The sequence below is a fragment of the Rhyacophila brunnea genome, unplaced genomic scaffold (assembly GCF_057557595.1).
Source record: "Rhyacophila brunnea isolate RB1 unplaced genomic scaffold, BYU_Rbru_1.0 scaffold_3, whole genome shotgun sequence".
Classification (NCBI taxonomy): domain Eukaryota; kingdom Metazoa; phylum Arthropoda; class Insecta; order Trichoptera; family Rhyacophilidae; genus Rhyacophila; species Rhyacophila brunnea.
This window is the reverse complement of record NW_028232965.1, coordinates 18482774-18510320: the sequence shown is the minus strand read 5'-3', so window position 1 is coordinate 18510320 and position 27547 is coordinate 18482774. Positions and strand designations below refer to the sequence as shown.

Sequence of the window (27547 nt, the reverse complement as noted above, 5' to 3'; positions counted from 1 at the left end):
ACGACTACCTTTATATTTAACACAAAAACAATAAATTTCAGCAACACGTTCTTGCAGTTTTTAAATGACTGCAGTCATCCAAATCAATATTTACCTGCGACGTGTGCAAACAATATTTAATTCAGCCGTAGAAACTCTATCTTACTCTAACGCATATTGCGGAGATATAAGCATGCCCAATGCTTTCTCACTCGCACTTAAGGCCGTAGACACACGGCATTGCAGTAGACGTGCGTCGACGCAGGGTATTATTTGATTCCAATTGCATTCGATTAGAATCACCAATTGGATAAAACAAATCTAATTGGTAATTTTAATCGGATGACATTGGAATCAAATAAAACCTGCGTCGACGCACATCCACTGCAATGGCGTGTGTCTGCAGCCTAACATTAGGCACCTTTCAAAATAGTACCGATATTGTCCCAGCCGGCTCAACCTTCAATATCAACGAAACGATTTTGCGTAGACTAGTGTATGTCAATGTGTCTATTTCGTGTTTTCAATCATTAAACTACGATCGTCAAGGCTTAATAAGGAGAAGATACCAGCTCGCTCGCCGTAAAATGCCGAAAATAAGAAAGCGCTACATCCCAGGATCTGTATGCTCCGCCTAGGGAGGATAAAGTAAAAAACATAGTTTTGAATAATGAGTAAGCTTATCACTAAGCTTATCAGTGCTTACTTCAATACCATGGGAAAGGCAAAACGTTTGGTCGTACGATTTCGTAGTCTAGGTTTGATAATAATGTCGCGTGTAGGCTATTTATGGTAGAAATCCCAGCGAATTTAGCAGGAACACAGGACTTCTGTTGAAACAATGCTAATCAGGAAACGATCTCGGTCTGTTGACCGGAAAGAACCTTATCAACATTCGTTATCGGCATACCCGCTTATAAATTAATTTAGTTAGGTATACCTTGAAGAATGTCATTATTTAAATCATTACTGTAACATATTAATATGTTTTATCGTAAATGCCATAATACTCAAATTATGTTTCCCAATATGTGGTACGCGTCGAGTATCCATGTGGATACGCGGGAAATTTGTAGGAGTAGGCAAGCGGGGGGGGGGGGGTACATCGGTACGACCGCGTTACAAATACCCGAGTTCGTGAGCAGACACAGCAGCCTTCGGGGATTGAGGTAATCACGAAGAGACGTTTTACGTGGCTGGACATGTGTTCCGGATGCCGCCAAAATGTGCGACACTTCGTACCCTTGTGGTACAGCCTCAAGGGTTCCGTTGTCGTGACCGGCCCTCCATCACTCTGCAGCGGTGCTACAAAAGCGATCTATGCGCTACAGATCTGGAATGACGGGAGGTGCAAGAGTTGGCGATGGATCGAGGGAAGTGGCGAGAACTTGTGCTTGCCCTACGCCCCCAATGCAGGGTCGTGACAGGGTAAAAGAAGAAGAAGAAGAATATGTGTTTCGCGTAGTGACTCAATAATATGATAGTATGTAGGTAGGTTACTTGGTTACATTACGATTACGTCAAAAACACTATAATTTTCTATTTTCACCTACTAATTTTGTTGAAAACAAGTGCTATTTTAAAAAATAGGAAAATTAATATTGTGTAAAAACTGACATTACGTATAGTTGCGCTGAACTTACAATTACATTATGCTATTCAAAAACTATCTAATCCGATTCATATGGGAAAATTTCCAGCAGAAATTGGCAGCTCAAAAAGGCTGAAAAATATCCCGATTCTAATGGATTGACAACTTACTACTCAGAATTCAAGAAATTTAATAATACTCGGCAAAAAATGGTGTAGGTCTGTGCGGAACACCTAACTAAATGAATCTGGGATACAATAATAGGTACCTACTTACATAACTTAGTTTGCTATCTACAAATTAATTTCAATGTTTCATGAAAGCAAAATCAATTTCGCCGTCTATTGGGTAAGTATGAAGTTATAACAATGTGTTTATAACTAAGTAAAATTTTCCTTCAATTCATATTAAAATTAGTTCTCGATTATTGTTAGTGTATAAATTGTAAAATATACCTACGTCACTATAATACGTCAATATATAGGTGTGTTTTTTATATTTTTTAATTATAGAGAGTAGAAACTTGATAATATGATACAAAACTATATAATACGAAATAAAATAAGGAATTGATTTATAATAATAATTTATAGTAATTGTATCTTGCCTACAGTAAACAATACCTATCGATAGATTAATCTAATCAATAAAATAATATGATTGTTCGGCGAGTAACATAGACATCTAGCGTCGATAAAAATAGTACATATTCTTTAGAATTATTAAATAAAGTTTTACTGCCATCTATTGTCAAGAAGTTTAAATAAATTATTACTTAAATACGGAACTAACTAAACTAGTAAAAGTGTTGATGAATAATTTAAAATTATTAAAGATTCAAACAAAATCAAATTGTATTAATTTTTCAAAAGGTGAAACAAATATAGTTTATTTTATATAATAGATGCCGCTACTCTTTTAGTTAACTAAGCAGGAATCTGTAATCTTGATACCTAGGTAATATTCTGAGATAGAGTACATTTTTATACAGGTAATTTCGACGCCGTGTCATGTTTGTAAAAAAATAATCATTGGATACACGAAGGATAAGGCAATTTATATATTTTGGAGTAAGGTTTTCTTCAACATCTTTGAGTAATACGAATAAAAGGTATACCTATGTACATTATTTGAAATAGTTATCAACTGGTGTCAATCCATACGATATCGTAACATTTCATTATCAGCCTGCCTGATATAGAAATTTATTATTTTAATACATTACTAGTTTACCTACCTATATAATAATATAGATTCAATGAAATCAATGATTACAAACATAATATAATATTTTGAATATTACATGTTTGTAATCAGTGATTAATTAAATTGACTATTATAATATTATACACATAACAATGACGCGTGGTATTTATTTTCCATTCCATATTGTCTATAAACATTAGTAAAATAACAAATTTTCAACTATGTTATTGGTGAAGATTTCAATAAATTGCATTTTATAATATTTTGTCGTGTCTCGTGTTGCTGCTTTTTACCGGCAGAGCTCGTTGTGCAATTTTGCACAAAATGATGACTAACTTCATTTTTGTCAGTTTGTGTTGTGCTTCAGTGTGAGAGCGTTGAAGTTTCGTTCAGTTTCATTTTAAAGTGATATTTTTGTACAATACCTTACAATGTCGGATGAAATTACCGAAAATGGGACTGCAAACGGAGATGTTCCGGAAATAGAACTCATAATAAAGGTAAGATTCACTAATTCCGATATCTGAAGAAACATCACGGAGTGTTGGGCGTATTCTTTATAAGTCATACTATCTGATGACCTTCGCTTGTTTGACCGGCATAAATCTGTCATTTGGTAGAATTTTACCTAAATATGCATAAGCATTGCTCATCAGAATCGTATTTGTTAATATTTCCAATTAATTCTGATTGTAAAACTTTTGTCCGTTATAAGGCGCCATTTCTAACGTCAGTTGGCAGCAACATGTGTGTACCAACTTTACTTATGTAGGTCGGCGATTTATGAGCGGGGTGGAATTATCGTAAACAATCAACAAGTTCACTTTTTAAGTTTTTAACTACACGTTTAATTGTTTTTGTTGTAGAATATTCTATTCAATATTTTTGCAACATTCATTTTATTACTTTCCCGCGAGTTCGTTATGTAAGAACCGCGTTTTATTGTGAATGCCTCAATTCCCAGACTAGATAGCTGAGGTCTGTACCTACTATTGCTGCACTGTGATGTCTACAATCAGTACAATCGATGTTTTGGTATATCGTAGCTAGCACAGGGCCAGAGCCGATTAGGCCAAATCGTGTCATTTTATGCCCTTTCATTACAAAAAAAGAAAAGTTGATTTTCAATTATTATAATCAGAGATTTAATAGTGCAGCATACAAATCTCGGGGCTCTCAAGATTTGGGAGGTGGAGGTGTCGGGAGAGAATGTTATCGATCTCATGGGATTTTTTGCCGAAAATCGCGTTGAATTTTTTTAACTTTTCGTTTGTCGACCTAGAAAAGGTCTCGACCTTTTCTCGTGAGGCTTTTTTCGTTGGCCAACAACAAAAAAGACCTCGACTCCGCCAACAAACTGTAGTAGTGACCAATGTACCATTTTTAGATTATTGAAAAACTTTCCCAATAAATGTACGTAAAATAGGTATAGGACTATGTAGGTAGTTAAGATGGGAAATTGTTATGATAAATAAAAAAAAGAGTGCTGTCGACCTAAGATATTTTATGGAATTTTACTTCAATTTGGTTTTGTACTATTCCATTCGAGTCATTTTTTGCGACCCTGGTTTCGTCTTTTGGTACAGATAGTAAATTTATTATATAATCTAGAATTAACTGTACGTATTCGTTGTCAGTAAGTGTTCATTTACCCAGGGCTCGAAATGGACCGGAGCGCCGTTCCTGTTTGTGAAATCGGTAAAATTGTCGCTCCGTCTCGTGGATAAAATAATTTGACCGTTTGAGCTAGATAGGCCATATAATAAAAAAATCTAACACTTATTTTTTATGAAATACACATAAAATTTGATAGCCATGTAAATATCTTCAGAAAACTGTCAAGCGCTCCGGTTCGTAAGCTTTTCCATTTCGAGCGCTGCATTACTATTGTGCGCATAGTGCCTGAAGATGCCGAAATGCGAAAGACGGGTCGCAAAAAATAACTCGACATGGGTTCTTAAGTTGATTATTAGAATGCAAACTGTTCAATTAATGACGAATAATCCTGTCTAGGGCATGCTCGTCCATGCATTTGCTAGGTTCGGCCCTGCTGTACCAAATTATATTTTCCTATCGATAGTATGCAATCCAATATAGGTAGGTATTTTTGTTCTGTTCTAATGCAGATCAAACTAAACACGGAATTACCTCAAATTCACCTGCAAGCACACGGTCAACCGAACAAAATATTTATCGGATTGCCAATCAGGGTGACTAGAATTGATACTAGTTTAATTATTTTTGTTATGCCCACTTTAGTACCTACGGGTTACAGTAAATTTACCCTGATCATACGGGGATCATGCTACAAAAATCTTCTTTTTTATGCCAATCAAAAATTATTACCTATTATCTATCACACGTAGCTATCAGTCTAAAAAATAATCTTTTTTTATATCCATCTCGATAATGCTGCAGTTTGATAGGTAGGTACCTATGCTTCTTAATAGGTTTACTGGAAAATGGCCAAACTAGAGATCGCATTTAACTTTCTTTTAAAACTTTGCATGCTACTGCCCACTTATCAGAGAACGATACGATCTATCGATAATTTATCACGTCATAAATAAATGCCTAGGTACTGTTTTAATTGCAGGGGATCAAATCCACCTACGTACGTACGATAATATTATTATTAATATGAAAAAATCAATTTCAACATTTTTCTCTATGGACAACATAACCATAAATTAATATGCCGCTGTCACTTTATATTTAAATTGTAGTGATAGACTAAATTCGTCAATTTTACTGCCTATTTCATTCATTGAATTTAAAATTCAAACAACTTGCTGCTTTTCGGTATGTTAATAATATTTATTTATACCTAGGACCAAGGTTTATAAGATAAGTAACCAAATTGTTATGCACGGGTACTTTTAAATCTCGTAATTCAAAAAGATCATAATATTTTCTAACTGCCGATTCAACTATTAATTATTATTAAAAAAAAAAAAAACATATATCGTTCATTCGATGGCATAATATTATTCGATAAAAAAACTCACTAATACCTAGTTAGTGTATTGATTGGTTAATATCTATTATTTTTAGCAGTAATTTTCCTCTGTTCGCATCTGACTGGTGTATATTATGTACTCGTTCATAGCGATTCTCAATGATGTTGTTTCTCGCATTCCTCCGCTAGAAACCGTGGTGTTTGTTTATTTAGCTATGACATCACAGTCTTCCATACTCTTGCGATCTTCGCGTGTTTTGTTCGCATCGTAGAGCCTCGTCTACCGATCCGAGGCTCGGGACCTCGAAAGGAAAGCATACCAATTATTTCACCCTTTAACACCTGGAAAGTAACACACCATTTTATTAATGTTTCAACAAAATAACTTGTTAATTAGGTATTTAGCGATTATAATATTATAAATGGCGATAATTTTGGACACGGTCTAAAACGATTGTGACTAGGTACAAACGACGCGTGCAGAACAAAACATAATTTGTCATAAAAATTCAACATGCCTCCATTTAATATTATGTTTATTGTTCTATTAGTAATAATAATATATTCATTGACATGTTTTCCTTTTCGAGTAAATGGGTAACGTTTTTAGTCATCTTTACACGATTTAAGAATTAATTCCCCCGACGCCATCACAAAACAAATTGACGTGTGTTCACAGCTCGACTTTCGCTCTCCGATTGGCAGCGAGTCCGAAATTTCGTTGCACCTATAGTTGAAAATTATTTGATGTTTCACTGAAGTATGCTGTTAACTATATATAGATAATTATTATTATGTTTAGCTTCACATATTTCCCTATATTATTATTTATCTATATCTTATAATATAATAAATTAATATGTAATCTTTTTCCAAGGCATTTGGAATGCTATTTCTGATTTTTGGCAATACCCAATATAAATCTCCTTCGAGAATGATTATTGAATCCAATGAGAGTGACCCGGGTCGGTGATTAATTTCCAATCACCAAACCTAAGGATTTTACAAGTATCGTTGCTTTCTTTCACCGATACTACACACAAAGAAGGCTTGGTTGATGTATTAAGAGAAGATAAAAACGTCGATCCAAACTATGGGTTGACTAAAGAAAAGGGTATTTTGTAGATTGCCTATGCAGGATCGTAGCAGGGTATTTTAGCGCCCGGGGTGACAACAAAAAATGCACCCCCTATGTAGTTATAAAAACTTGTATCTATGCACACTTGTACTTCTACGTGCAACTTTACTGTCCATGAAATATTAAGTCCACCTATGCTCGGTTACCATAAATAGATTTAAATAGGACGTAATATCTCTATATATATATAAATCTCGTGTCACGATGTTTGTGGTCGAACTCCTCCGAAATGGCTCGACCGATTTTTATGATTTTTTTTATGTATATTTGTTAGGTATGAGAATAGGTCAACAAGTATATTTCATACCGCTAGGTGATTAGGGTATCTCTATCCAGAAAAATTTTCTTTTATTTTTTTGACAATTTTTTTTTTGTATTTTTTTTATTATTTGGCATAAAAAAATACCTATAACCCCAAATTTTCACCCTCCTACCCACACCCTCACACCCCCACCCTCCCATTTTTTAATCGCGATTTTATTATTTTTGTATGAACAAATTTAACAGTCGTTCGTATTTCAAACAGAAGGAAATTATTTATGTTGTTGAATGACAGATGGCGCTACGTCCGAGAAGAATTCAAGAGAAGCGTCGCGTCATTTTGACATTTCATTCGGCATATCACAACGCAGTGCGTGCAAAATTTTGTACGATTTATTTTAATTTATCTATTTTTATGTGCGTGTATTACAGTGCACAATGCCAGCAAGACGCAAGGGGGGCCATTTGGGCCGTCGAACGAATAAAGCAACAAACATGCAAAATAGTAGAGCATAAAAAACAGACGAACAAATCCAACAAGATAACAAAAACGTGCGTGTAAGCATGTCGCAATTGCGTGCATCTCAATCACAAGAGGCACGAGCTGAACGAAATCAACAACGACAATTGGAACGGAGCCAAACGCGCCGGTTTGTAGTTAACACACGCAGAGCAAATGACCGACAACGCCAACAAGTACATCGAACATTTACATCCGCTTCGTTCCTTCGTCTCGCATTCGAGTACGAGCCAGATATTGAATATTCCGCTCATCCGAAAATGCTGATTTGTGCTATGGACAAAGAATATCTCCATTGTCATGCGCTCAAATTCAAACATGAGTCAGCCGGGATGTGTTGCGCATCAGGAAAAGTGCAACTACCAGAAATTGAGATACCACCAGAACCATTGAACGGCTTGCTCATCGGCACGGTTCCAGATTCAAACCTGTTCCTGAAGTCCATTCGCACATTCAATTCATGCTTCCAAATGACTTCGTCCGGAGCAATAGAAATAGTTCACAATACTGCGGCAAATGGTCAACAATTCTATTCTACATTCAAAATCAAAGGCCAAGTATACCACAAAGTAGGCTCATTGCTGCCAATGCCAAACGAACCACATACATTTTTACAAATCTACTTCATGGGTGCAGCGGTGAGGACATCAATCATGTGGATGCACGTTGCGGCTACAATAGCCTCAATTCGCCTAATACCAGGCGCATCGTTGGCGAACTGGACGCCCTGTTGAATGAGCACAATGAATTATTGAAATTCTTCAAAGCACACATGCACGAATTGCAAAGTAACAATCACGCTATTGTCATCAATCCTGATAAAACACCAGCTGGAGAGCACGTACGTCGATTCAATGCGACTGTTGTTGACGACATTGCTGGAATCATGGTTGGCGACCGCACATCGACGCGAAAAATCGTGATTCGAAGAAGAAACAATAATCTGGAGTTCATCGCTGACACACACCGTTCATACGACGCTCTCCAATATCCGCTAATTTTCTGGAAGGGACAAGACGGATATTGCATAAACATTAAACAACGAGATCCTGTTACAGGTAATTCATTCATTATGAACATCATTACTCATTTTGAATTGAGAAAATGAATGGTTGATGTTTTTTTGTTTTTATCGGCGGTCATCGTCTACAGCGCTCTATTCCTCTTTCTGTCATAGATCCCATCCCCACACACTTACGATACATTCGTTATTTTTTATTTAACAACCAAAATATTCACTAGGAACAGCGCTCGAAATGGAAAAATTTACGAACCGGAGCGCTCGACAGTTTTCTGAAGATTTTTACATACTAAAGTTATCAAAGTTTATGTGTTTTTTTCATAAAAATAAGTGTTAGATTTTCTATTATATGGCCTATCTAGCTCAGACGGTCAAATTATCTATTCCACGAAACGGAGCGAAAATTTTACCGATTTCACGAATAGGAACGGCGCTCTGGTGCGTTCCGGTTCATTTCGAGCCCTGACTAGAAATAATTTATATGGCAGAACAACGTTTGCCGGGTCAGCTAGTAGATAAATAATTATAATTATATCAATGTAAAATGTTCGACCCTCTAACCTAAGTACTTAACTAAAAATTCAAGGATCCCCGATTTTTTTTTGTTACTATTAAAAAACAGTGAATGTTTAACAAAAGGTAGGTACTTATAGTTATAAGCAGGGAAAGGGATAGACAATAAATAATTGATAACTATTTTTATAAATAATAAAGACCAGATACATTTGCGATGCAGGCGATTTTTTAAACAATACTATATAGAAATCATAATAATGACTGTTCTCCCCAGTTTTGGTCATTTCAGGATGAATTTTCTATTTTACTATTACCACTTTCCACTCAAATTATTATCGCATACCTACATAATCTTCTGAAAAACGTTTCATTGACCAGTGATTCTGAATATTTATTGCATTAAAACTATTTCTCGGCATACGAGATTGCTTGTTCAACGAAACCCCAATTCTGGGCTGCGTTCGGGGTAGTGGTGCCGCTCGCCCACGTCTTGCTACGCCACTGTACATAACATGATAATACCCTTTAATATACCGAATACTCTATCTATGTATGATAACAGAATGCCATGTCCAAATATTTCGCATTTCAGCTTTTTCATCAAATTTATTTAAAATATGTCGTAGTACAAAAATCAACAATTTGCTACGAAAGAGTAGGTCGATTTAGTCTATATGTTGTAATGCCTACCTACTGTCAAAAAATATTGAAATTAGCACTCATGCGTGTATTGTAAGAATTCATTTTAAAGACGCTATTAATAGTATTTATTATAAAACATTACAAAAACAGCAAGGTCTCGAAAAAAATATTTTGATTTTGCTGATGCCATTAAATGATTTGTTTGGCATTTATATTACAATATTGCAAAGATAACGTAGTGGTGTGGGATTGATATTTAAAAAACCACATCCATAACAATTTAATTAATATATTATATTGTAATATTCTGTAAAAGTTAGTTTTCTAAAACCAAAGTCTTCACAATTGACAAAAGATTCACAAAATGATATCAACAGATATAGGTATTATTATCGTGTCTGTTGCGCGTTTCTCGTTGTTTTTGGCAGCCACCTCCGTACATTTTTACCTTCTACAAAATTTAATATCCTGCTTCCCACACTATTTTTATCACTTGTCCACAATAATAGGCAATGTGCAAGTTGCACAACAATGCATTAAAATGACGTCTAACGACCAAAATAATTTGCACGAACGCCACAGATGCGTAAGCTGCTGCTTATTGCTTATATTATTAATCAAAAGAAAATGGAATTATCCTTATAATTACTATTATGTATTTAATTCAATTCACTAGTATAAATATAGGTACATAATAGTGATTAAAGTACATTCGTGTTTTATGGGTCAACCCAGCGGATTCTGTCGCCGTTGTAACAATCCCTTATTCTGTGACGATGCTACAAGAGGGAACTACACACTGCAGGATTTTTTTTTAATATTAGAGGCTAGAACGTAATGTGAATATGCGCCCAGTTTATTACAAACTGTGTGTTCGCATGTATCATGTATTTTATTACAAAATCTGTGGGTACAAAAATGTTGCGCAACAGTTAATGCAATTTTGCATTAAAATGTATTGTGCAAATTATGCAATGAAGTTACCATTTAAAATTTTAACATTACCCACTTAAACCGATGTATAATATCAAAAGCAACAAGCTCGTTTTAATGAGTTTTTGTGTCTACAAAAATCAAAGTATTTTTTATCAAATGTGCACATCGCATTGATAATCCCGAGTGCATTCTTGTTATTTGTAGTTGGATACCTACTTTTCCAGTGGATAGATAGACGTGCATTTTGAAATATGATTTAATTACCTACAAATGATGATCCGTGACTTTGAAAAATAATGTTTTGGTTTTGAGTAGGTATTCCATGTTTTCTTTAACATTCCTAGTTTGCTGTCTCATTACGGTCACGATGAAGCCATTAATTAAATCAGCTTGCAGAAAACGCAAGTGAAATATTTACTCGGCAAAATACTTTCGATTAAGGAATGTTGTACTTTAATGCAAAATGCAATAGACTATACACTTAAAGAAATATATTCCAATTGTACCAAATTTACTTTAGTTTGGTTAGACATTAAATTTATGTAGACATAATATTATCTACTATGCATTTATCTGCTTATCTTATTAAAAACTGCTTTGGGTCGTGGTAAAAATAACGAAAAAATGGCACAGTTATATAATAATAACCAATTCTAAATATAAATAAAATGTTTTCCTTGTCCAGCATGTTAATCGTGGATTTTATTACCTACCAAAAAATTGCGTTGTTTTTGTGAATGATATTGCTTTTGGCTCCCGCTTGGTGTTTTTTTTTTAATATTGACGCAGGAAGCTCATCTGTTTTAATTTTTACACAGTTGACTCCCATATCTTATTTTACAATTTACTTACATTTACCCATTTACAAAAATCGAAGCAACTGATAAAACCAGGGAACACAGAATGAATGGGAACTGAAATACGTAACGGGTGTGACAACCGATCGTGTGGAAGAATATGAGATAACTTAAACACGCGTCAAAAATACGTCATTCTAACCTTATCCTTCGTCTGACAACTGCTCTCGGTTTATGCACTGGCGTTCATTCAATAATGGTGTATTTGAAGGTTTCAACACACTATTGCACATAATGTGTGTTTCATTTTCGTAGGACTCACACATTCAAAATCCTGCTTCAAAATGTAGTGTTTTGGGGTTTAGGGCTTGCGCAGACAGAGAGCGGTCGGAGTTCTGCGTTCAACCGACCGTTGACCGCTAACGTTCAGGGACACCAGACAGGTGGCGGTCAACAATAAGCGTTCCATTTGTTTACAAACGTTGTACTGACACAAGCGCTGCATAATGCGAGACCGCTATATTCCGACTGCGAGTGGAAGTGAGAAAGCACCGCTGTTGCGTACTCACTCCCCCGTGTGGTTTCGCTCTATGTTGTGTGACTGCTCAAATTCCTATGACGGGACTGGACAGGAGGTACGGCGTTCTTTGTAATTCCGGGCATAGAACTCCAGAACTCTAGCGTTCCAATTGACCGGCGCGGTCTGACCGCCGGCTGTGTACCCATACAGTATGAAGTCCATACAGTACAAAGAACGCCGAACTCCGAACGCGGAACGCAGACCGCCTGACCGCGCTCTGTCTGCGCAAGCCCTTAGCCTATCTGAATTTTTGTTACATATTAAATCTGTTCTGTGATAAAAACAGTCCGAAACACATATTATCTCCTATACACCTTTATTTTAAAGTTTTAATCAATTGTTGGATTTTGATCTATAATTAGTAAAAGTAAAGAGTAAAGAACTGATACTATGTGTAAATTAAATAATAAAGACAACTGTGATTATAATTCATGATCCCACACAAGTCTGTTGACATGTTTATGCCTTAGGACAGGGGGGGGGGAACTGCGGGCCGCATGTGGCCCGCCATCATTAATTGTACTTCGGATTACGACTAACTTTTTTATATATTTTTAAAAAATATTGACAATAGATTAAAATTTGAAGAATTTGTTGTTTCGTAAATGTATTCTCTCAGTACGTCTTCCTTGCGTCTCGTCTCATACTATGTAACCACTATTTTCGACGTTGAAGATCGTGACACATTTAAATACTTTTAACTCCGCGTTGCAAGGAAATAAATATATGCCCATGATATGGTTAAAAGTTTGAATGGATTTCAATTAAAACTCAAGTTATTCCTTCGACAAATATCGAATAACGACGTGGACCACTTTCCAACTTTGAAGTTGCTGAATATATCAGAATATAAATTTGAAGAATATGGTAAAATTATTAAAGCTCTGAATGACGATTTTTCACAAAGATTTGGTGACGCGGTCCATTTTTAATAGATATTGATATTGTACCGACAGAGCTACAACTTGAGATTATTGATCTGCAGTGTTACACTGATTTAAGAGAATTGCATCGTCGTGAAGAAATCTACAAACTTAACAATGCCCTTAATTCAGACAAATTCGACCAACTTAAAGATTATGCAAGAAAAATGTTCGTTATTTTTGGATCAACCTATATTATATGAACAAACATTTTCGATCATGAACCTTAATAAAAATTCTTTACGATCAAATATCTCCGATGCCCATTTACAAGCAGTTTTGAGAATATCAACTACAAAATTAATACCTGAATTTAAAAAAATGTTAAAAAATGTTTATTTTTCGTGATAATAAATAGTGTATATCTAAAAATGGTATTTTCTTGCGGCCCATTTTCATTTTGAATTCTTAAATTTGGCCCTCCATCCAAAAAGTTTGCTCCCCCCTGGTTTACATACTATTAATTAGCACTACACCCTTGTAAACAAGTCTTAAGATATATGTTTGATAGATACACAACTTTTGTCGAAATTGTGTCAAAGAAATTCTGAACAGCATCAGTTTTCTTAAAAATCAACATAACATAATGGCCAATAGTTAAAATTTGTCGTAATTAGTATGTCATCTAGTAGCATAGTGGAGAATGCGCGGACGGGGCGTAAACCCAAGAGATGCAGGTTCGATTCCTGCCGGGTGTCTTACTTTTTTCAAAAAGATTTTTTCTATTGGTATTATTAATGGTTATAATATATTTTCTCAGAAGTGTTTTTCAAAATTATGTATGTTTAAAAGATAATGTCAAGATGTTAATTTAAAAAGGTAAAAAAATATATTTATCGTTTGGTATCACTATATATTTTTTTTATAATGATAGGCATAATCAAATAATATGTCAAAATCATATATCAGAAAATGCCATCAACATATTTAGTTTTTGCAAGTTGATTTCTACAAAATGATGATGGATCGGTGAATGATCGGTCGATTTTTAATTCAACGACATTTCAGACATTCGTAATAATACCTATTACTATTTGTGAGAATATCTGGTGGATGGAAACATTTATCATAGCATCAAAAATGATACTGCTCATATTAAATCAGTTACATTAACACGACTAAGAAAACAAAGTGTATCTATGTATTACGCAAAATTCAATTTTAATACCAAAATCTTCAGTTACTTTAGTTCAATCAAAAATCACAATCACCAGAGATTACAGTTTGCACGCAGTCAATTAATATGCCAAATGATTAAGAAAAATACTCTTAAAAAGCAAGATTCAGAGAAGTGTAGTGACAGTTTTTTTGTTTGTAATGTATTATTGCGGTTAGCAACTTTTCTGTGCGTAAGTGTATCACACAGTATAGAGAAATGAATTGCAACAAAAAAAAACGTATCTGGAATATGCAAGATCTGTAAGATAACGCTGATTAGGTAATGGATATTTGCATAATCAATTCATCAGTCACTCATCACCAGCGTTACATCACTATTCATTAGTATCCGCCGTAAATTGATTATCTCTCAGTTTAAGGTTTTTTTAGTTGGAATTAATTGTGTTTATTATTTTGTGGTTTCCATGACATCATAATATTGATATTTAAATAAAACGTGTGACGTAAAGTTAGAGGCGATAACATGTTTTACCTACTACAATGCTAGATAAGACTTAGAGTAAACCGGACCGAACGACACCTTTTGTGATTTAAAAAAGTGCTATTATTTTACATTTTTATATTTGGTCCCAACAATATTGTATGCCATCATACGTAGGTGTGTAGTAGCAGAATATAAATACACCAGCATCCTTCTGTGACACATCAAAGAATACGGACTATTAGACGTTAAAGTTCCCACCACCACCCGTGATATATGCACAGCCGCTTTCCATGACGCTTAAAGTGTCTGAAAGAAGTGATTTTAAGTGCTCATTCCGTCCCGAGACGGAGCCACACGGGACTGATGCTGCAATCATGCACCGTAGTGCTTAAAGAAGAAAGTTAAGAAAGATTTATTTTTTTGTTTTTGTCCGCTGACGTTAAGCTCCATGTGTACCCGCATACTGAGTGTCACGAATTGAAATGGATGAGTCTACAGAAGAGTCGGGACTATCCCGCGAATGCCGCAAAGTTGGCCTCGGTTGCTATCAAATCTCCATGTCCAATTGGGCCCGTGTGAGGGCGGACCCTGGCAAACAGCTCCGCTCGTTCGAGTTCCATAAGCGGGCAATCCCAGAGGATGTGCTCAACATCTTGGTGGTCATGTCGGCAGGTACAACCCGGCCCATCTACTATCAAGCCAAACTCGTGGAGTCTGGCGGCGAAGTTGCCATGGCCGGTGAGGAACTGGCTAATCCAGTGCGAAGGTTGGAGTCTTCTAGTTTGGTGCCTGCAGAATACGTCTGAAAAAAACGGTAAGTGTGCCGCCCCTTGGGGGAGGCGGTCCACCTCGCCTGCCATGCCGCAAATGCGGTCTTGTACACAATGTCGCTTACAGTCTTCCTGTAAGGAACGTCCCGGATCTCTGCGGTGGTGTCAGATGGACACCGGCGAGTGTTGTGCTGATCCCCCTCAAGAGGAGGGTGATCGATCCTCTGACTTGGGCGTGCAGATCGAGGGGTAGCACCCCCGCGAGTACGGCAAGCGCATCAGTAGAAGTTGTGCGGTAGGCTTTCTTTGGTAAGCGAGATCAGCGCAAGTCGCTGCCCGCTTAGTAGTGCGCGTCTCACGTGAGTTAAGGAGTTTACTCGGGAATGCCAACTGCTGGAGGCGTAACCGGCAATTCCCATAAAAATTGCGCCGTATGTAATCTTAAGGGCTCCAGAGATAGCAGAAGGTAGGGAACTCAGAAATAATGGGAACTGAAATACCTAACGAGGTAAGGAGAAGCAGGGAACCGATCTCGAGTAAGGAAGAATACGGGATAAATTTAAACACGTGTTAAGAATACGTTACACGTCGAATACTGACAACTGCTCTCGGTTTATGCATTGAGCCTCATTTAATATTGGCGTATTACACACACTATTGCACGTATATACTGCGTGGTTCATTTTCGTAGGACACTTAACACATTCAAAACCCTTTTACTAAGTATATTGGTAGGTATATAGCCTATCGGAATTCTATTTATTATCTGTTCTGTGGCAGCTTTTGTGAACAATGCGGGGACGGTTTGGACAAGAGGATATCACACCAGTGAGCCCGACAGAGAACGGACACACGGATAATGTAGCTGACCATAAGCTGCGTCTATGCACACAAAAGTATCGGGACTAATGTGTCGGTTACGCCTCCTGGCATACACATAACTGTACACGATTCACGTCACCTATCTGCGGTACGGGGCGGATTGATAAATCTATGAGCACAGCTTCACAGGCTCCATCTATAATAAGGTTGACATTAACATATTATGTAGTTGATTTAATTAGTAATAATTGTAGATCCTAAGTAAACACTACTCGCACTAATACCGCCACGTGTAAACAGGCCGAAGTAATAATACACATTAGTATTACATTACTAACATTAGTATTCGGCCTGTAACAACCACGTGTCAGTATCAGTCTGAGTAGCTAGTACTAATGATTAGTACTAAGCCCATGTAAACAAGCCCACTCTGTGAGTCATTTTTGCACAAACGATATGTAAATAAAATGTAGTCATAATGAGCAAACAAAAGAATTTTGAATTGTCGCTGTCATACAAAAGTTTAATTCATACAATCATACATTTATGTACTGCGTGACACACATTTCTTAACACCAGCATAATACACATTGCCTGTAGGTTATTGATGGAATAGGTAAACTTCATGTCAAAATAAAAATACGTACTTACCACCAATGACATTAGTATAGGCGGCTCTCGTGGTGCAGTGGGTAAGGCGCTCGCCTTCCACCCGAGAGTTCCTGGGTTCGATTCCCGGTCATGACAAAAACATTTATGTGTTTTTCTCAAAGCCTGGGTGTTTGTGATTGTTCAAAATTACTAACAACCACCTTGTACGAAAAAGCAAGGACATGGTTATTAATAATTCTATAAAAAAAAAAAAAAATGACATTAGTATGGACGAATCATGTGGAAAAGAAAATGACACACACTTTATTGTCGGGTCTGCCGAATGGCATAATCTGTTCTAACGCCATTACAATAAAGGTGATATTGCTATAAATTCCTGATGCTTTTTGTTGGGTCTGCCGAATGGTTCGGTTCGAACGGGTTCGCTCAAATGAACATTGACATTAGAAACACTGCTCTAACGCCATTGCAATAAATGTCATATTGCTATAAATTCCCGATGCGTGATATCGCATAATGGAAATTGCGTCACGCCTACCTATACATGCGAATGCGCGAATTTATTTGCTAGCTACTGTATTGAGTGCGTCGTCCATTAATAATGTCATTGCTTACCACAATATTTGTAGATTTCCGTCCATTCTGTATTCAGTTTGCACATTTGTTTAGGAAAACGGTGGCACGATCGGAAACCGGGTGCCTAGGTCGTAGTTCACCTTTTTTAGAAAAGAACACGTGTTTTTATATCACGATTTGCCATTACCTAAATGTGGCGCATATGGAAGAAGGCATTACGTTTCACTTTTCATTACCGGTACGTTAAACTTACGACGTAGTTTCTCTTCGTTGTTTTGGGATAGGCACGCATACGAGATTTCCTCTAAAATTATCATAGTAACTTAACTTACACTGGCATGTAAATATATTGTACAAATTATATATATAAAACATAATTCAATAACTATGTACAATATTTATTAAAATAATCCATAATAATAATATTATATAGTAGTCAGCAGCATCAGGACCACGAGAACCCGGAGTGGGTTTTTCCGCGGTCTGACTATAGAGAACCTTCCCTCTAAGTTTTGTCACCACTATAAGTACATATTGTATGAAGTATTTGTGTCTTTGTTGTATTTGTCATTTTTAAAATGTCATTCGCTTATTTAGATTATGTTTAGGTATCTACTGACTGGGTTAGTCAATACCATCGACGAGAATAAACAGGCCCTCGCATACTAGACTAGCTTGATCGTAAGGCATCTAAGCTGCATACAAATTCATTCTAATCAATATAGCAAATCCACGTATGCATGACTCTGCTACATACCATTGATTTGTACTTAGTTGAAAAGTAAACTCCACCTACAATACCATAAGGGTGGTTATTTCAACTTAGCGTTGATGTCTTTGACGTAATTATTATTTACATGTTCTCACCGGTAACCGGACAAAACAGAACAGTGACAAAACAGAAAATGACAAAACAGAATATGACAAAACAGAACAGCCAGGGGAAAAATGAAACATTAATTTTTGTGGAATCTATTTAGGTTAGGTTAGGTCATTATTTCGTTGTACCTAGTCACCCAATCATTTTGAACATATATTGATTAAGATGAGATATCCTAAGCTTCCCGGCAAAGTCCCTTTTATTTGAGGCTTTCTAGCGATTAGGAATGCAGAAATTAGGTATATAATTTGATTTATTACGGTGTATTGAAAATCTGTGCTATTAAAAATCTATCAACATAATAGAGATAGGACAATTTCAACATTAAATTTATATTTTTCCTGAAAGGTCATAGTTATATTTATCGTTGTTCTGTTTTGTCATGGAACCGTTCTCACCATTTATTTAGATTACTAACATTTCAATCGGGATAACCTGTATTAATTAAATACTTATAGCGGAATGCACAATCTAAGATTTCGTTCCTAAGGATAAGTCGCCGAAAAGCATGACTTAACTATAGACAATCCTGAGTATAGAGTTAAGGAATCCTTAACCATAGACTACTTTTGTTATGAACACGCCCCCTTCTGTATTACCATTTACCACTGACAGCTGCTGTCAAAATAAATTCGCATGTCTATAACACAGTCCATACACTCAAATTCATTTAACAATGTATCTCAATATGGATATTTCATTTGGCATGTACTTGCAGAATATTATTTTATTTTTATACGCCAGCCCGCAGAAATACAAAATACCATATGAAGTATGACACTAGACGCTAGTGTTACCATGTTAAAAAAAATCTTGTGGTGCCTGTGGAATCACGTATAATGACTTATAACGGAAACATAAGAGTATTATAATTAAATATTAATATGTATTTATAGTTATTGCATGTATAAAATGCAGTTGTCATATTTTTGTCATCGTTTAACAATTATAAAATAATTTACCTAATTTACCTAACGAGAATTTTTAAATATGGTATTATTTTCAATATAAATGATCTTAACTAAGGACAGTGTTTCTGCATAGTGTTTTCTGCTAAGGAAATTTTAGTTATGACAAATGTTTCTGCATTCCGCTCTTAGGTAGTATGTGGTAATAATATTTTCGAATTAGAATATATTTAGTATATAGAATATATTTGTAATGTTATATCACTATGCCTATAATATCTAGTATTTGAAATGTATTGGCAATCTAATTATTGTATTTTGACATTTCTTGTGCATTGAAATCATAATATTTCGTTCAATAAATAATATTATCAGATGAGTTCAGATTGAACAATACTCGGCTCTCCGGAGTCACGATCGAAAAGAAGAAAGTGGAATTATTATGAATCAAGTTTTTCTGTCTCCCGGCTGAAGAAATTATTGCTCTTTTTACTGAACGTTGGATTGGCTCTTTGCGTTTTGCCGAGTGTTGTATAATCTGTCATATTATTAAGAGTTTTTTTTACTATTATTATCCTCAGGGCAATTAGTATCTTTATTTTGACTAATTCTATCAATTGATTTAATTTAACGTGGAAGTTTAACGTATGAAATATCATTGCCCGCAGACGATTCACTGCTGTATGAAGGCTTCCCAACGACCCTTCTTCTGGCTCCCTCGTACTTTCACAAAACTTTGAGTCCGTCAATCCAGCGAAGATTCATATAAAAGCTAGAATATTACACTATTTTGCTTGAAAATCAGCGTGTTGGCGTCATTATAATAATTGCCATATTATAATAATATCTTTTTAATAAATTAAATATAACACACGATATTTAAATGATGACCAAGTTTCGAACCTGATTATTTTTTGGTTGTATGGCTTATTACTTATACGTATTTATTAGTTTCAATTTAAAAAAAATTGTTATGACTTTTTTTTGAAGTGCTAGTTTTTAGTCGTTTATTTAATTGGGTATAAGAAAATTTAGCGGTTTTTTTCTCCCAACTAGCCTATTTTCTTCCCATGTCGGACATATTTTTGTCAATGGCAGTAGTTGACAACACTGGCTGTTATCGTTATTCGTTACAGTAACTCGTCTATTGTTAAATCAAATAATATTAATTTTATTATTACAATATTATTGTTAAAAAGGTTTTCATGTATGTTGGAGTATAAACTTTATAACTTAGCACTTTTTTTGCACATTTTGATTCTACACTGATTTCTCTTTACCTGATTACCTCGCATGAAATGATATTCACTTGCATTAACATATGTATTGATAAATAAATAAATAATATTATAATATATTAATATGTAAAAAAATATTTATAGAATATATTACATCATTTTCACCCTAGAGCCGGAGTGCAAAGTTAGTGGCAACTCTACAGAATTTTGATTCAATAGATTCACAAAATATGATACTCGTATTATTAAATGTCATATTTAATAATAAGTATATATATATATTTTTTTAAAGTCAGTAAATAAATATACTTAGTTAACTAAAGACACTTTATTTTTACGATTTTATAAAACTGTGTTCACTTAAAAGTACACGCTCGTCAGTTGAATGTACTAATTTCATTGAGACTACATATTGCTCTACCAATTGACAGCGCTTACTATTCCCTATAGGTCGAAATAGGCATTTTATCAATGAATTTGTTAATTATTAACGCTTTTCAAACAAATTATTTCAATGATGTTCATTGGAATAGAAGTAAGGTACTTTGGAGTTTTATTAGATAATTGCCATAATTAATTTTAATCTGTAATAATGTTAATAGAAGAGAAACATTCATTTTAACAAATTTTGCACTGTAAACTTTCCTTTATCTTCTGTTTATGGATGATTTCACTCAAAGAACTCTGGCTAGGCGCTTGCAATATGTTTTTCTTCTAACTTCTCATTGTGCACTTCTCGCTTCATGGCTCGGTCCACGTTTTACTTTCATTTTTGTAATGCTCAATATTCTTGAAAGTCAAAACGTAAGTATTAAATTTACCTCTCGTTATATTATTATATTGAATTTTAAACAATGAAGGTCTCGAGACTGTCGCTGTAGCTAGATTGCCAAATCATCGGACTAGCGCGGGCACAGTCCTAGATTGAATTACCAGTTCTGATTATAAATAAAACTAGGTAGTATATTATATATTTTCTTTTTAATTATCATACTCCGTATGAGAACCCAAGGCATGAGTTTTAAATGTTATAATATATAAATATCGTATCATTGTTCCCCATTGACATAAAATAATATATAACTGTCCCTCACGACCAGATAACATGGAAGGATGTTTAGTTCTGTAAATAACCAATATTCAGAAAAAAGCGCTCAAAAAAGGCAGATAATCTTAATATAACGCGCTTATAGATGTTATATAATATATAGTAATTCTCAATATATGAAATTATTTTTGAACAACACCAATTTCACCTCAGTAATTGGGAAAATAATATGATGTAAAAGTTAAAATTTTCAGACATGATTGCTGGAGGGAATTGACAAACTTTCCTACAATAATGCCTACTTACCTATCGTGCATATAAATTTATTCACTAGACATGTCGTACCTACCCTAGGGATAATAACTCCACAGCGTACTGCAATTTTCACTGATTTGTATCGTTTCACTAAAGCGGCTTTAACAATATATATATATATATATTATTATATTCCATCTCGGAAAAGTAAAATATAGTTTGCAAGACGAAATATTACGCTACCAAAACAAAATTGCTGTTTTCCCACTGTTCGACGTTTACCATTACTACTGGTTAAAAGTAAATCACCCAGAAACCTCGATCCGATTGTCTCCATATAATTGTTCCCAATTTAAGACATATTGTCAAGTGACAATAGTTTATGCACATCACGGGTTGCTATCAACACAATGATGTGTCTGGGTTCTCCAATTCGATTAGTGAAATTGTACAACGAATAACGAATAGAATGGTCAAATCATGTCTCGCTTCTTTTTACAGACCAAACCAGTTGAACCATATACCGTGATATTGTTCTGCGGTTGTATTAAAAACTGTTTTCAAAAAATATAAGCTTTCGAAGATTGTCTACATATTATTATATTAAATGTACTTACTTGAATATTATGGTATTATTAATGTCAAATTATTGAACCATTACACAGTTTCAAAACATCTACATCTTACAATATTTACAGAGAAAGTTTTCTGTTGTTTCATATTTCTACCTAGTCTATAATAGTATGTAGATTAGGTACTAGATATTGGTACATTCTCTCTAAAGTCTAATACGTCAAGACGATTTTACTTTTGTTGACAGTCTTTATTCTATGTAGATAGTAGATAGTCTTTTGTCTAGCCCCTAGAAATGATTCAATAACACTGGACTGTTGGTATCTGACCCACAATATGTCTTTTCGGCAAGGTCAGACTGCGGCCGCAATGCTGTGGACGTAGATAGCGGCTGTTATAACGGTAAATCGTGAGCATTGTAATACATTAATAATTACCAACAATAATAATATAATTCATAGTAAAAACAAACCAACCCCTTACATATTAAGGCGACTGTTTTACCGAATGATCATTTCGTTAGAATCCAACCTAGAAACCCCAAACTATGTTGGAATAATCAAACAAACCCCTTTAAGATACATAGTATCTAATTCATATTAAATTTTAATAGTTATTAAACTGAAATCTAAATGTTATTATAATTTAAGACTATGTTACTAAAAACTGTACTGATAAAATAATATTAACGAAAATAGGTCTGTAGGTGTCATTATTTAATTTTATGTGTAATCAAAAATATCAGATATGTACTTATATTTGCTACAAAATGTTTATTTTCCCTTTTAAAATTCCTCTCGATATTAGATCTTATGATTAATTAATATAAAGCGTATTATCGTTATCAGTGTTATCTCTAAATTCCTTTACTATCATCTATTTCGGTTTAATGTGATATGTACCTACATAATATTATTGTAAGTATAGATATAAAATAATAAGTTAACGACATCACAATATATCTGTTTAAACATAAATGATAAAAAAAAATAGAATTGTTTTGATGTCTAAATAATATAGCATATTATCTTCATTATTATTTATTATTGTGTTATTTTCTGAATATCTAAAAAATTATCGTATTATGATATTAGACAAAAGTATAATCCACCTGTCCGTTATAATAGTATTTCAAATATTTCTTATATTTTAAGTATGTAGAACGTGCATTGCAAAGTAACATAATTAATCTATTCCAAAGAGTTCAGTAGACTAACCCTATTTAAACGTGGATAGCGTATTTTCATTGAATGAAAATTACATTACGCATGTTTATACATAAGCTACAATTTTCTATTCCTAGTTCATTGTTCGTGTTCTGTACATACATGCATTTTATTAGTATTTGCCCATTAAAAATGTATTATTTTTAAACTGTAATGTTATTAAGTTATGCATTCTTAATTTGAATATTTTACAATTTATATTATTCAACCTACTGACGGGTTTTATTTCATATCTACCTATTATAACTAGTTTTTTACGTGTGATATACCAATATAACTGTTGTATCCTATGCCTTATTAAATGTATGCTTTCCAAAAAAGCAATACCTCTACCTCTTTGATTAGAAACACAGCCGTGTTAGGGGAAAACATTTTGAATATTATATTATTTACAAAGCATAATTTAACGAAGCCATAGAAATGTACGCTAGTGCCTCGTACACTTTGAATAATATGAGTGAAAACACGTGCTTTATTGAGTGATACGAGACCTTGCATGCTTATTGCTGTAACTAACTATCTAACTATTATTTCTTAACAAATCAAAAAGGTCGCAAAAGTCATATTCTAGAAAAAATTAAATTGTATCTTTTCGCACAATCTCGGCAAAGTAAATAAATGATTGTCTTTTCCGCGACATGAACAAAATAAATATCATTATCAATATAATTATCCACAAGCCTAATTCAATTTCAATGTTTTATCAGTAGCTCGGCACTATATTTTTATGATAACATTGATACGCATTGTATTGTACGTAAGTAGTTTTTTTCTAGTTTTTCGGGAAAGCAACCACAGTGCATTGCATCCACATTATGCCAATTTAACTAAAACAAAAAAAAAAACTCTTACAAAGTTTATAATCGTCACGTCATTTCGATCTTAGAAAATAATTCGAATTATACCTAAACAAAAATTTATAGAGTGGCACGTGTGGAATGTCAACAACTTTTTCATACAAAGCAGTTAACGGATCCTTACTACTTTTTTGCATTTATGTCACTTACACTCCTTTCATTCTCAACCCATTTAACCAATTATTCAATCATTTCTGATGCTATACAAAATATTACCATGCTAACAATAAATTGAATACCTACCAGTACTCATCACACGCCTTTTTATTTAGGTATATTCACAATGATATTGAACATTATGTAGGTACTTACTCAATAAAGATGTTTTTTTCAACAAATTTTAATTCTATACCACATAACTTCGATGTGCTAACTATTTTTGATTTTGTGCATTAGATTGGAAAAAAATCATATGAAGAGGAAAATACGATGTTTTCAAGGTGTTTCGTGCTCTTCGAGAGTCTTGCGTAAGTTGTCGATTACGTGATGCACATGCAAGGTTAAAACCATAGTTATTTGGCCTTGCGACTTGGAATCGGACGATGCACATAATGATTGAATTGAATGAAAATAGCTGCAGTGATACACCAGTACTTTATAATGACTATGTGCATAAGATAAAATTATGCATAGGTCAATAACAAACGTCTTGTAAATACCTGTAAAGATATGTAACTGCTGCATAATTTTAAAGGTTATCCTGAACTCTGAAGTGTGTGTAGCTTGTTTTCAATACTCATTTTTTTATAATTAAATGATACGTAGACAGGCATTTTGCAAGCACAGGTACCCACTTATTGCTTTAAATTTTGCTGATAAAGTTATACTAAGTACCTACGTCCTACTTATAATACTTTTTTTTCATTTCGCCGAAAGTGTATGCTTATCTACGTATTATATACTAACTAATCCATATTAGCCATTAGAAGATAAAACACAAACACTCCAAACAATTAATTTTAAGTTTTAAAAAATTAATAAATATATCTTGATTTTATTTCATCCACTGAAAACTAATGGTGTTGGAGCACAGCGATGTTTAAAAATGAGATATAGCGTTCGCGATTTAAGAGTGAACTTGTTAAGGTGTTGGGTTAACTAGGAAACCTCGACTTCGGTGGATGGACGGAGTGGAAAAGAACCTCTTGATTATCGGTGTGTCTATGACACTGGTGATCTAGATTCTAGCTAGACCAAACGACATGGAGTGGAAGTGAACGAAGTTGACAGCGGCCAGGACGTGTATCATTCATTATAATATTATTTATGTTTAATTTGTCGTTTATTTTGGTATGTTGCTTAGGTAAATTGTTAAGAATTCGTTTTCAAAGATATTTCAAATCTTAATTTTCGACCGCCGTGCGACACTGGGCGATTAATTTTTTTAATGGTTTTTTTCGTTTATCAATTTTTACATTCTACTCTAATCAAAATATTGAACACCGGCGCTCCTAGATTCGTTTTCTTGCTGGAAGATATAAATAGTTAATGCATACCAAAAATGAATGATTATTCTAGGTCAATCTGTACATCTGAGATTTTCCAATTTTCTTAGCCGGCGTGGAAAATCTTGAATGGATCGTTTTCCACGGCTCGCCATCAAGCATTTCGATGTAAACAAATGCATGTTTATTTAGAAAATATAGGCGTACCTAGGCGATCGTGAATCATGAAAATATGCACTATCTAATGCATTCGACAATAAAGTGTTTAGCAATGCATCACCATATAATTATTATACATTGAGTACTCTGGTGAGCATTTAATATGAAGTATCGACATTTCTAATCGAAATACCGCACAATATAGCATTGCCACAAAATAGTAATTTATTGTATTCCTTTGTCGTGAATGCATATTCTAATTTATGTACTTACATTCACGACATTTTCTTTCAAATTATCATGATGCATCATAAAATTCATCAGCTATTTTCTTATCAAGTAGGTACTCGGCGTTGTTCATTATCATTCAAAATACATGCACACACGTAGAGAATTTACAAATTTTCGCTATGAATTAAAGAGATAATAACGTGTATGGGATTAGCGAAATTCATGTTGTGTACTCGTATATGCATTATTTATGATTGGTACTCCGATAGTAGATTTAGATGTGGCCGCTATGATCCTCCTGTTGGCCTATTTAGCTTTTAGTTCATTGAATTCCCACACACGTTTATGCGGCTAATCAAAAAAAACAATCAGATCCTCTGGTAGCGTTCCCATATTATATTGAAATGTAAGATCTACCCATGTCTGTTCGACTTTCAATTGGGCCGAACAACCAACGACATGGTTTCCACTAAAGACAATTATTTTAACTTTAGTAAACCTGCTGCATCATAGAGGGATTGGTTCTTTTCTTATCTAGGTTCGACCGCAATAAGAATACGAATCTTACACACATTTCTTTGTTTAAGGTGACGCATCAGTGAAACGCCAAATAATTTTCAACTGTAGGCGCGACGAAATTTTGGACTTGCGCGCATTCAGTGAGAGAACGTCTAGCCAGAAACACGTCACTTTGCTGCGTGATGGCGACGGGTCAATTAATTCTAAAATCGTGTAAAGATGACTAAAAACGTTACCCATTTACTTTAAAAAGAAAACATGTCAATGAATATATTAATATTGTTACTAATAGAACAATAAACAGAACATAAAATGGACGTATGTTGGATTTATATGACAAATAATATTTCGTTTGACAGGCGTCATTTGCACCCGCGTTCCGCAATCCGCGCATCGCCTAGCAACGATCTTTTTAGACCGTGCCTCAACTAATGCCTGGCCTTAAGCTTCCAGAACAAATTTCAACGGTGCATCTCTTACAGGTCTTACACGATAGTTTACGACCGAAAAGATGTGAAGACTTAGCGGGTGGTGAGGGAGAAGCATGTGACTTCACCATGATTATCACGGGAAGTTAACCGTCAAACGTGCTATCTTTTAACACGGCCTCTCATGACCGTGCTAACTGTTTTAGAGCGAGAGTTTCAGTACGCCAATTACATATTGAGAATTATTGAGATGCGACTATTTTGAAAATTAATTCTACCTATGTCACGGTCGCCGCCTCAATTTATACTTACATGCGAGCTGTCAAAT

General features: G+C 34.6%; 1 protein-coding gene across 1 annotated transcript in view; it reads left to right on the top strand.

Annotated features, from left to right (window-relative positions):
* The first annotated feature begins 3107 nt into the window (after positions 1-3107).
* The window catches only part of Clic (chloride intracellular channel protein 5), a 62591-nt gene continuing 38151 nt past the window's right edge, over positions 3108-27547 (top strand). Inside the window, exon 1 of the mRNA XM_085952229.1 lies at positions 3108-3276. Coding sequence (XP_085808355.1) covers positions 3208-3276 — 69 coding nt within the window. The 5' untranslated portion in view covers positions 3108-3207. The remainder of the gene's footprint in view (positions 3277-27547) is intronic.